At 35.4% G+C, this 13,162-nt stretch overlaps 1 protein-coding gene across 5 annotated transcripts in view; it reads right to left on the reverse strand.

Annotated features, from left to right (window-relative positions):
• Positions 1-13,162, reverse strand: part of LOC121313512 (E3 ubiquitin-protein ligase MIB1) — a 95,067-nt gene that overhangs the window by 11,095 nt on the left and 70,810 nt on the right. For all 5 annotated transcript variants that reach the window (XM_041246157.1, XM_041246154.1, XM_041246156.1 and 2 more), the window contains 4 exons: positions 6,960-7,092; positions 5,802-5,888; positions 4,448-4,609; positions 2,219-2,400 (listed from right to left, as the gene is read on the reverse strand). In XM_041246157.1, coding sequence (XP_041102091.1) covers positions 2,219-2,400; positions 4,448-4,609; positions 5,802-5,888; positions 6,960-7,092 — 564 coding nt within the window. The remainder of the gene's footprint in view (positions 1-2,218; positions 2,401-4,447; positions 4,610-5,801; positions 5,889-6,959; positions 7,093-13,162) is intronic.

Here is a 13,162-nt window from a genome sequence, read left to right on the forward strand (position 1 = left end):
ATAATAATACCACATAATATCTTGTCAAACTAAAAAGAAAATATAATTTGGCAAAACATATTTGTCAAGTTATTCTGTTGTTGCAAGATTGTGTGCTTTTTTGAGATCATGTGCACTTGGATTGTTTTGTCTGGGTAGGCACTAGAACTAAGTAACCACCCAAGGATGGTTCCAGTGAGGGTTGAGGCTGCTGTGTAAATAACAGAGACATAAAACTCCTTCAGCACAAGCAGTTGAAATAAACAGACCAACAGCTGTACCTAAGAGAAGGATTTTTCTTAAGGCATTAAGAACAGCATCAGCAGTGCTGGCTCCGTTACAAGAAGTTCAAGGTTTTTTCTGATTATACCTTTTAATAGGATCAGCTGGACATATTTATTTATTTATTTATTTTTCTAAGCCTGAACTTTCTTTGTCATGTAAAAGAAGAGTTCTTTGTGGTCTTGAAAGCTAGTTTATCTGATACACCAGTAGGGCTTCTAATTTTTGGTTTTAACCAATGAAAATTAATAAAACACCCCATATACAAAAAAAAATAAAAAATAATGAAATCTCTGTGTGGCCAATAAACACTGGAAAAACACTGAAAATGGTTACTCAATTCATATTGACTTCACCCCTTTCCCACTTAAATAAATAAAATAAAATAATCTAGTACAAAAAATAAATAAATAAAACCAACTACTGAGTGGCAGCAAATTCCTACATTTCTATTGGAGACTCAGCTTGTGAGATTTGTGAAAACAGAATTGCAAATTGTGAGAAAATGTAAAAAAATGCCTAAACACAAAAACCCCATAAGATGTGCTTGTGACCATAAGATTTTGTTGTGGAAGACAGCAAAGGAAAGAAGGTACAACTTAAGAGTGCAAGTACTATCAAGTTACTATACATATTTTGACAGAAAAAAAAAAAGCTGAAGCATTTTGGAAAGTTTACCGGAAACAGTAATTTCACACAGTATATAAAAAAGCAAAAACCCAGATTTACAGAAAAATAGCTAAAAATAAGCACTGAACAATGAAATTAATAACTCAACTGATCCTATAAAAATGTACCTTAGTGCATGAAAAAATATATGAATTTGTATTGCTACATATCAGTTTTTCTGCATAAACGATGCCCTGAACAATACAACAGACACCGGAGTTGAAAGCCTTTCAGTTGCAATAAAATATTAAATATAATTTGAACACAATGGTGGGCAGTGTTCAGCATAATCCAGAAGGAAAAAAACAGGTCAACATCTTTTCAGGACCTCTTCTGCAAGGAGTACAACGAATTTAAATTTTCTGCTGAAATCTTTAAAAATACAGGTACAGTAATCTGTCATGTTTTTCCATAACCCTATGCATTTTGCTACAGTGAAATTAACCGACACTAATGTAAGTGCATATTGTAATTAATTAATGAAGTACCTGACACTCCTGGGAGAGCCTGCCTGTTGTGTGTGATTACCAGGTGTGGAATCTATTATCAGCACTGTGATCCAGTGGGGCGCCAGGTATAAATAGGTTCCATTTATTCACCTCAGGGCTGCTGCAAAACCAAATTCAATTGGACTAAAAAAGCTGAAGTGAGTGAGTGGAGTGGAGTGAGTACCAGAAGCAGGGTTGGATACCGAAGGGTAAGCAAGTCCAAACCCCTGAAAGCCGGGTGAGAGTAGCCGGAGTTTGTTTATTATTGAACAGAGAAGAATAGCTCAGAGATTGTAGATCCCACCAAAGATTTTGTTCACTGTTTTGTATATACTGCTGGTAGTGTCACGTCAGCTGTTCAGTGTGTTGATATGCAAATAAATCCTGTTCACCTGCACAGCACATCAACTGCAACCTCCGTCTCGATCTCCTGCCTGCCACTCAGCAGCGAATGCACGCACCCACACACCAGACAGCTACTCTGTCACAACCATTAATACCCTGTATCTTTCTAAACAAGGGGTTTAGGGGAGCTCCCTTACAAATGCTGAATCTCAAAACAATAACTGTGTGAATATAATAATTGTTACAGCTGTGTGTAGAGGTATTTAACACAAGATTAATTTATCTGACGTTTTACAAATCCGCCCTTACTCACTCTGGTCCCATCACAGTCGGATACGAGACGGACTACTGTACTATTATTATTTTATATTTAATTAATTAAATATTGCCCACTGTAAAACAGGTGGACCAAGGTCTCCTGTTTTTATGAACTCTAATAGGTATTAACCACCAACCTTGATTTTTCTTTATGACATTTTGCCAGTGCCTTGCAGAGGCTGGGATCAGGGCAGAGATCCAGTGGAGACTGCCCCTTCTTGTTTCTGATAGTCAGATCTGCTCCATTGGCTGCGAGGAAACAGGCAATCGATGCAGCACTCTTTTTCTCAGCACCTTGAGTTCCCAGGCCCATTATTAACTGGAAGACCAAAGAAAACAAAAATAGCTTCAGATTAAGCCAGTTCCTATTTTATGTTAAATATATTTTCTTTTCACTGTATCTGTATATAAATTGATGTGATATAGGGGCCCAGCTCCAGAGTCTGGTTAGTATTATTTTGCAATACTTTTTGGTCTGGACTTCAACTGTCTATAGGCTTGATTTATCACTCAACACTCAAACAATATGAGTACTAGAAATAATTTCAGCAAAAAAAAAAAAAAAAAAAAAATCTAATCAATATTGGACAATCTTGGCGACACACAAAATACAAACTCAGAAAAGACAGACATACAAAGTAATAAACTCAGAGGAAAACGCTTAAGCTTTGCTTTTCCAACATCAGCAAAGCTTCCTGATCAAATTACTTACTTGTATCTCATCTCATTCCAAGGTTTTTGGACAGAGTTATGTTTTCTAAGGTGGGAGACAAAACTGCAAGATGGACTGCAACCCTAATTCCAAACAGGTGGCAGATCATTGTTTTGTCTTAGTTTTGTTTTTTTAATACATTGTAATAAGACCATTTAAAACAAGCATGTCAGTACCACATATCAAAATTAGAGAATTAAAAAAGTTGATGTCAACAGTATGTACGGAACATTACAGAAAAAAGATTGTAATTCGAATTGAATAAGCAGTTCTCTGGATACTGTACTTGCTCGAAATAGCGCCCATGCACTTATATTCTCTTTACCTGGGCAATTATTTGGATAAGAGCGTCTATTTCAGAGTAGGATCAAATTGGCCCACTTGGGTTATGTGTATATATAACCCCCCCAAAAAAGTAAATATCTTACTATTAACATGTTTATGTTTTAAAATCAGGAAACTGCTCTGTTGTACATGTTTATTACAATATTAGTAAACCTCATAATTGCAGCTTTATTGTAGCTGTTGGCTGATGACAGTAGTTTATACTGACCACATGCAATCAGCTTTAATTATTCTTATTTTTTTCTCTCAAAATCGCTTGAAAAGACACAACAGAGCAATGTACTTTATACTTTATTGTATGTAGTTACATTTTACATAGCTGCAGTGTGGGATTCTAGCTAAACTCGCTGTTTTGTTTTTAAAAGCACTGAAAGTCATGTATTTATGTAGTATAACAAGCATGTCCCGATTAAATGAATATGTACTGCATTATAACTTATTCGTCAAAATGCAGCCCTGTAACATTTTAACAATGGTTATAGGACTAAAAATGTTTTAGTCAATCTAACACAGGTTGCAGGAGAGACTGCCTGACTGAAGCTGAGCGGTGACTTGCTCATTGTTCTCGTTCCGATAAGTCGATTATTTAAATAGATCCCCCCCGATGCTTTTAACATACTTTCAAGGTTTTATGCATTTTAAATAAAGGAGGTATTACATGACATGGTTAAATTAAAAAAGAAATCTGTCACAATAGTACAATTAAGGACACAGCAGTAAGCTTGTCTGTCAGCTGCAAACAAACTGGAGACTGGAGGAATATCTGAGAGAATTAAATAGAAAACTATTTTTGTCACTGTCACAAAACAACAAAAACAGTTTGCTTGTTTTCACATACCTCAGAAGACAAGGTTGCTTGCGGGCTTGATTCACCATGGCAAAATACTTACAGATAGAAACTAAACAAAATATAGGTCAATAATATTTTAAAATATTGAAAAAACTAATGGTGCTAGATGCTAATATGAATAATGGCAGACAGTCAAGACTGGGCGCTAATTATCTAGCATATACACTACATGCAAACAATATGACAGATATATGCAATGTATACCAAGCATATGTACAGACAGATACACATCACCCTTTATTCTCAAGAATGTGATACTCATTAACAAAACAAAATAATGTGAATGTCAAGTTTCATGACAATTGAATGAGCGGTTCTCCAAATACATGTAAAAATGTGAAGTGTGATACGACTAAAATAATTCTTGTGTCAGCATTAGTGAAAATATACAAATGGGAATAGGGCACTGATTAAATAAAAACAAAAAAACAAAAAAAGAAGGGCACACGCTGCACTTACAGTGTTTTTCGATGGCTCCCAAGGGCTATCCTCTTTGCCGACGTCCTGCATATCCTGGAGCTGGCGGAGCTGGGAGAGGGTGTGGTGTCTAAGAGCCTCGTGGAGAGGAGTGTCTCCATCTTTATCCTGGATATCCAGCTTCGCTTCTGCACGGACCAGCAGCTAGAGGCAATGCAGCACTGGATTAGGAACTGAACTCTAGCTGGACACAGAAAAAACTTACACTTCATCACTTTCACAGTGCTCCTGTCCTAGCAAGGGAAGTGCATGTTTTATTTACATAGTGAATTCTAAAGCCACATGAACCAATACATACCATAGGATTCACAGAGAATGCAGCACTGACACTATCATGCACCAATGTGACTGGACTAGCTGATATTTTGAATTACTCTCCGTTGTAAGGTGGCCCTTAATACTGCAGTGCCAATTATAAGGCAGTGTGGTAATGGTTCCCATTTGGACCATATTGCCCTAGCATTCTCATTATAATAAAGATTTTAAAAAAATAGCAGTCTCTTAACTGTGGATCCCAGCACAGCGTTAAGCTATTGCAATTTCTGTATATTAATGACTAAGGTATTCAAGTGTATAATTTTATTTCTACTGTTTATAGAATAGTCTTAGAAAAACAAATACACATATAAAAAAAAATAATAATAATTCCTGGTATACTAAGCGTTTCAGCCAAGGGAGGACCATAGAAACAGTACCTGTGAAGTAGACTTCTCCATCTACCTGCATGCTGTTTGCTCTCTAACAGTCCAACCCCAAAACAAGAACATCAGGTCTTAATTAAATCAAAGTCTATGGAGCCGATAAAGCTATAGCCTGGGGTGGTTTTCCATGGCACATGGCAAAATAATGCTGTTGCTCAAGAAAAAGGACAAGATGCTCTGGTGACCTGTGTTTCAGAAAGGATTACACACTACAATTTTATATAAATGTTCACCATATACATGGTCAAGAAGAAGAACACTGTACAATTCAACCTTATTAAAAATTCACATTGTTTGAATAATATTCTTAATGAGGTAATTCATTAAATTACATCAATCTAAACTAGCAAAGTTTAAAAAATATTCCTTTCTTACCAGCAATATGAGACAGCAGAAATGGTGAGGTTTATTTAACCAAAGAGCTGTTCAACTAAAATCCACAAGATGGAGGTGTTTCAGTAACCTCAAACATTTTTTTGTTTTTTTAAAGATAACATTTTCATTGGCGCCGTCTCGGCTTAATCGAAGACTAATTTGGCTGTAGAACCAAGATTTTAAAATGAACTTCTGATTTCTGATCACAGAGATAAATATATATGCGTGATGGTATCTTCAATTAGGAGGGAATTACTTACTCTGACAATCTGGGTATGTTGCCGTTCCACTGCCAGGTGCAAAGCAGTTTGCTGGTTAGCATTCTGGATGTCCAGGCTGGCGCTGCCCTAAACGCAAAACAAAACAATCTTCATTTAAACCCAATTACTGCTGTTTCTCTACAGCAATGTTTTATAGCTTGGCTCCATTCTCCTTGAGAAATATACGAATGCTTGATACAGTAAATAAATCTTAAGTTTACATCTTATAGCCCCTCTAACCTTTATTTATGTAAACCCAGGTTAAGCACTACATAACTTTTTTTTTTTTTTTTTTTCCCCACGTGACTCAGGGAAACTAGTACTCTTCATTGTAATTGCACAAATTTCTGAAGAACTGGCCCCTTTAATTACTGTAGTAATTAACTTAGTATTAAGCTGTTCCCATTGTCACATTTAGAAAATATTAAATAACTCATTGGGATTTTACATCTTAAGAGAAAACCTTGGAAAACAAAAGTCCCCTATTTTAGTGATGTATACAGTGGCTACATTAGAATCTCAGCCATTTAGATAGTTTGACTAGAACCCCCATTTAATAAGACAATGGCTGACAATTGATCCACTGTCCTGTCTAATTTATTTAAAAGCAGCAGACAGAGACTCAAACCTGCATGATTAAACATTTATATACAATGGCATACCACTTCCACATTGAAATTCATTGAGAGGCTCTCTGGTCTACTGGGAAGCAAAAAAATAACACAAAACTAAGAAGCCAGGGCTTAGATGTAATTTTTGCTTTCTTGTGCAAAACTATAATCCAACTGTAACTCAGTGCCGATGAGACCACTGGACACTGCATCTGTCAGTGTGTCTAGCTTAAAAAAAGTGAAAACGGTCATCAATTTATCAAAACAAACTAGAGATTAATTTGCCTGAGCTCACTGTTTATCCAAATCAGTGATAGTAAGTGGATGACTTAGCCAGGAGATAAAATGTGTCTAGCGAGAAATGTAAAGACATTGATGAGGGAGGGAAAAATTTAATTCTGAGATGCAATTACATTCCATTTATATCATCTAACGTTTAGTTGGTTTAAGAAAGGAAAATAATAAATAGAGTACTTCAGTATGTTACAACTGGGTTCAATAGCTATGTACAAATGACTGTATTGAGCAAACCTATGAATCTGTATACCTGGTGAACCAGTAACTCTGCCACTTCCACGTGATTGTTGAGAGCTGCTAAATGCAAGGCGGTGTACCCATCATCCTTCTTCTCATCCACTATCCAGGGCCTTGGCAGCTTAGACAGCAGAACCCGCATAGCACTGCAGGAAACACATCAATTCATAGATGAGGTGCGAGAGAACACACATTTCAATACAAACTTTCAAGCAAGTGCCACATAATTAAAACTGTGCCATCCGCAAAGATAATGTCAGATCAACATGATGCAATTGGCTCCCAAGATACAGCCTTTAATGCTTAGCAAGGTGTCAGTACCATGAGCTACATCAGTGGTTCACAACCTGTGGTCCGCAAGCAACTTCCAAAATTTGGTTCAGCACTTCCCGCAAAAACCCATTTCTACACAATCGCACGTTGTGCTACTACAATATGTATAACTAAGCAAAACAAAGGGCTTTAACCACTTTATATTATAATAACAAATATATATATATAAAATACATGGATGAAGGCTGTATTTTCATCCTGAACCATTTGAAAAAAAAGTGATAATATCACAGTAGTGATGTCAAAAAGTGATAATTCCTCTAGAGGAAAATACACTTTAACTTTGACCCAATTGAAAGTTTATAAATTAATATGACCTTCGTTCCCGTAATTTATGACATTACAGAAAACCGTGGATAGTGTTTTTGGCACCTACTTTACTAAAAGGATATTGAGTGACTTCGGGGAGATAATATTATTATATATATATATATATATATATATATATATATATATATATATATATATATATATATATATATATATATATATATTATTATTATTAATGCAAGTAGAATCATCACAGATTAGAAAGCGGTTTCAATTCAAGGTGATGCCTCTATATATATATAGAGGCATCGCCTTGAATTGAAACCGCTTTCTAATCTGTGATGATTCTACTTGCTTTTTCACTGCTCAGGAAAAAAAAAAACACAAAAAAAAAAAAAAAAAAAAAAGGACATGGATCTGGGTGACCCCAGCCTTTGCTACACATAACAGTAGCGCACTGCATTGAATATTCCAAACGCTGTTGAAATGACTAAATTAAAACAAACAAACAAACAAACAAAACCATAGTTTTAGTACTTTTCATTTTCAACAATATAAAATGTGCTACAGTGTTGGCAGGGATATATTTTCCATATTATACATTTTTGGAGAGGTTAGCTGCATATAGTAATAAAACCTTAAGTGAAAAAAAAAGGGGCTATCTTTGTAGCTTGACTTGTGAATGACTGATTTCAGCTCCATGTTATTACAGTATATGGGTTTATTCAGCCAGGTTTAAAATCTCACGAGACTATGCCAAAAGGAAATTCTCTTAACACTACTTTTGGAAATACCGTCCAATAATTTTCCAAATTGCTGGCCGCCCACCTCGTCTTTGTATTCCAGTGTGTTTTTTATATGCACATCGACTGAAGTGGGCGACTTGGGGAGTGCAGTAAGTTCCAGGGACCAGAACTACTGTTTACATTTACTGGATCCAAGGATGACCAAAGCTCTGGTGCAATACCTGTCAAATGAAACTTAAACCTGCAAAATGGAACCATTTGTCTACAAAGCATTCAGAATGTAAAATAATAAACCTTTTTAAAACAAAAGGAATTTTGCTTTCAGCAACTTTCAATATATAAAATGACAACATTCCCTGTCGACCTGGTAGAGAATATTCAAGCCCAGGAATCTCATTAAGTTAGGTACGTTATATAAATACTTTACTTTCTACATGTACTTATACATATAAGCCTACAAATGAGTTTCAAAATGCTGTTGTGAAAAAATGCATGGCAAGTGGTCTGTGGTAAAAATCCAAACACCCTACACTGAAAAAGGCTGGGAACCACTGATCTACATTCAAGATGTAGAATTACTTCTTGTAACAAATGTTCATGCAAAGTTTGTCATTGTCTTTCTGTGAAGGGTAATTACTCACAGAACTTTGAAAGAAATCCATTCAACCTCAGAGATACTGTAACCATGAGCAAAATCAGATGACTGCCGAGTAGCCATATTAGACAGCAGGTCAAGGACATCCGATACATTTCCTCAGAGTAAATGTTCACATATAACCCCAGAAAGGTAAACAATTCATTGAGCAATCAATGCAAGAAACCAGTCGCAGGAGATGCTTCATTATAGAATGAAGTGCCTTCAGTGTGTGCAAATAGATCTAACTTCCTTTTTGTTTTTTGTACCGTTCAAGTCCAGACAAGCTATGATTTTAGGATCACTTGCAAAGCAATTTTTTTTCCTGTAATAAAGTTAAATATCATTAACTAACTAGTTTGGAAATGTACCCCTGTGGTGTGCATTGCTACCTTTGTGTGTGTGTGTGTGTGTGTGTCGAGGGATAGCTAGAGAGGATCCAGCAGCTGCCAGCAGAGGGTGTTGAAAGACACTGCGACAGACCCCATGCTGAGCAGCCTACTACTGACCTTTCTCCTCTCTCTGAAAGATAGCCACTTAATATTCACTAGCACAGAAACTGTCAGAAGCTGATTTAATATCAAAATTGCCTCTTGCATGGGCTATATCTGACCATCAATTAACCCTCTGTAGTTTGGAAATCTGCAGTTTATTTTAGAAGCATTAAAATGATCTAGGGTTTGCATTAGTGACTGTGTTGTTTGTGTGTACATCTATATGTACATTTATTAATTAGTTATCTCAAAACCTCAGAACTTAAAAAAAGCTAACATTGTCAAAATAAAGTTGATTATTTAAAAAATTATATTTAAAAATTGGTTGGTTTTTTTGCCCTTGTAAAATGGCTTTAATGGAGACACTCAAAACGACTTCCAGTACAAACATTTCTCATTTAATTTATTACGCTTCTTTTCATATTTCAAATTATACCTTTATTGAGAGTTTAATAGTTATAGATGGCCGTATACATTTTTACTGAAGTTTTATTAATTGCACTTTTACGAGCAAGAGCTTCAACATAGAAATGGTATAAATAACTTCATATCTCTGGCCTCAAATAATTAGAACAAATCCATTGTTTGATATTTGATCTTTGCCTAATACTGCATGCATTCGGTGAGCAAGTAAATTATACTGTGTTAAGCTAAACACTGATCAATAGAAGAAAAGTCAATCTTCAGGTAGAGACATAAAAAAAACTGAGTTTATTGGGATAAGACTGGGATTAAAGTGATCCTATATAAAAACTCATGGATTTATTGCATGACATTGTACAAATAATTAATTCATGTACTTTTTTGCCCTCAGTCCTCAAATAAAAAAACTTGACACTGCAGATGACTATTAATACTTATTACACCAATCAATTTATATATATATATATATATATATATATATATATATATATATATATATATATATATATATATATATATACACACACACACACACACACACACACACACACACACACACAGAGAATAGGCATTATTAATGCAGCTTACTAATACTGCTGCAATTCAGTTTCCCACTTGCCAGAATGGTATATAGAAAAACTGCAATATATTATTTACCATTTTTTCCCCGCTGTAATCAAACTGGTCCATTATGGAAGCCACTGCAAGCATTCCCAGGTATTAAATTATTGACTTGTGTGAGGCATCAGCAGAATTAAACCAATTTTTTTGCTGGCTTGCTGCACAGGTATTTTACCGAGCAAAAAAAAAAAAAAAAAGAACTACAGTATATAGAAGAGTAGCTTGATTTAATTGGGTCACCATGTATAAAGCGCGATTCCCCATGGACTCAAAACGCAACCTACAGCACCAACTGGACATCTCCACAAACACAATGTAATTTGTCATTCAGTCTGTGTTGACAGGTGGAGGACACAGAGAGAAACAGCTGACACCTATCTTTCGGCACCTAGACATGACAGGCCGCAACACTTTTCATTAGGGGTGGGTATTGGGACTGAGGATACATATTGCAACACTGAAGACAATATTGCGATACATATTGGAATTCAACACTGAATGATGCTGGTGTTGATTTTTGCTACCAAAATGAATCTACATATATAAACTGTGTTTGTCATTTTTATTAAATTAAAGTATTAGAATCTAATATGACAAACTAAACTCCCATGAAATGCCCAGTAACTAATTTTTGTTAGATCCTCAAGTACGTGCATGGGCTATCAATTTGAAAAACAGTGCAAGTTTGAAAGTTATTTAATTTTGTAAAATGTCATTTTTAAATTTGTATTATAAAATAGCTTAATTTTAATTTTATATTAAACACTGCATCTATGACTGTGACCATAAACACAGGTTTAAAGTTGCTTTACAGATTGGTCAGTGCAGAGACCCAGGGTTTGGAATAAACGACTGACCTTGCTTTAAGATTTAATATATATTACAAAAGCATAAATAAGTGCTACACATTTATTTAAAATAAAAACAAGATGATGAGATCAAATGCAGTAGGTCCTGGGGAAAAAAAAAAAAGATATTCAGAATACAGTGTAAAATGACATTGTCCAGAACTGTCAGAAGGGTCTTTGAAAATAAATGTTAAAATTAAAATTGCACTGATACAGTTCTTATGATAAAAACAGCCAAAAAATAACCAAACCACCGAAGACCACATTTAGCCGCTAGATGATTTAATTACTTATTAAATGTTACCTCAAGTTCAATATACAAACAAAAAGTGTATTTGTATAACTTTGCCTTAGATCAAATCTTTATCTGAATTGGCATTCTGGTACTTTAAGATGTAGGACTACACTACTGTATGTAAGGTTGGTGGTACCATCAGCATATTTTACTTCAGCCTTGCATAAACAACATACTGCAATGTTTGATGATATACAGCCATCCTTTTTAGATGTTGTTATTAGGAAATGAGTCCACACATGTGACTTTGCTTTGCAGAATTTAAGCAGCTCAAAATCTCGTGTGCTGTGCCATATTTTCTTTTGTGTTAGCACTGCTCGCATTACGAGTTCTTGCTGGAAGTGATTATCTCATGAGATAACAGCTGACATTTTCCAGTAGACGCTTCCCTGAATCAGTTTAAGCAAACATACCGGTATTGTTGTTCAAATAGTGGTTACTCTATTGCCTGATTAATACTGCAACATACCGGTATATTGGTATTATCGCGCACCCATACTTTTCATATCTTAACGTTTTACCCCAATTCGGCCATTATTCAACTAGCTGCTATTGCTGTTAATAAAATGCAGACATGCCTAATAAATAAAACAAAAAAGTATTGTATTGTGATTATTATTTGTTTACCAGAGCATGTATACTGCTCTGCCTAGTGTTCAATTCAAACTACAAGTCGACAACTGGGCTGCACAAAAGGCTCTCCACTGGCAGAATCAGTAGACACTTGCTTCACTCAATATCAGAGTGGAAATCCTCTCAATTGTAATCATGCATGTGTACAAGTGGATGATAATTTTGAAACTACACGATACTAACCTTTGAGCTGCTGAACAAAAAAAATATTTAAGCACTTCGGTTTAGATCATATATAATGTAAAAGAATACACCATAATAATAATAACAACAACAACAACGTCGTTATTTTCTTTCTATCATTTTATGAAGAAACTCCAGGTGCACGCGTACACCCAGCTGAAAAAGTCTGAATGAAAAAAAGTTGAAAAGAATCCGATGGTGTCGTTATGTTTTTTTGTTTGTTTGTTTTTTTTTTTTTTTTAAACTGTAAATGACACCTTCAATTTAAACATGATGACCGTGTTCGTTCACCGAAAGTTTTCTGCCTTGTAGCCTCTGTGGGAGCTTCATTTGAATTTCAGAGTTACTATTTCACTGTATGTTTTGGGGAAGACTATTGAAACAATTCCATATACAATTTCAGTTTGTTGAAAGGCATCGGATTTGTGACATATTCTGTTAAAATCCAACAGGGAAGTGCAACCTGTATTTTCACTATCCTGTGAAAAAGGGCAACACCCCTACAGCCCACACTCTAGTGACACCCTCTCCTACACTAAACCTACATAATTGTTATTTCTAGTAAATGGCAAACCTGGATGCTGCTACAATATTTATACACATACACTATTAATAACTATTTAGTCCTTTACCAGAGACATCCCATGTAACAGAACACATTCCCCCCTCCTCCCCCTAGTTTGTTTAATGAAATTACCTCACAGCTGATGAGTAAGAGCTCTATTGGCTGATTGAT

The sequence above is a fragment of the Polyodon spathula genome, chromosome 3, assembly GCF_017654505.1.
Source record: "Polyodon spathula isolate WHYD16114869_AA chromosome 3, ASM1765450v1, whole genome shotgun sequence".
NCBI classification, from domain to species: domain Eukaryota; kingdom Metazoa; phylum Chordata; class Actinopteri; order Acipenseriformes; family Polyodontidae; genus Polyodon; species Polyodon spathula.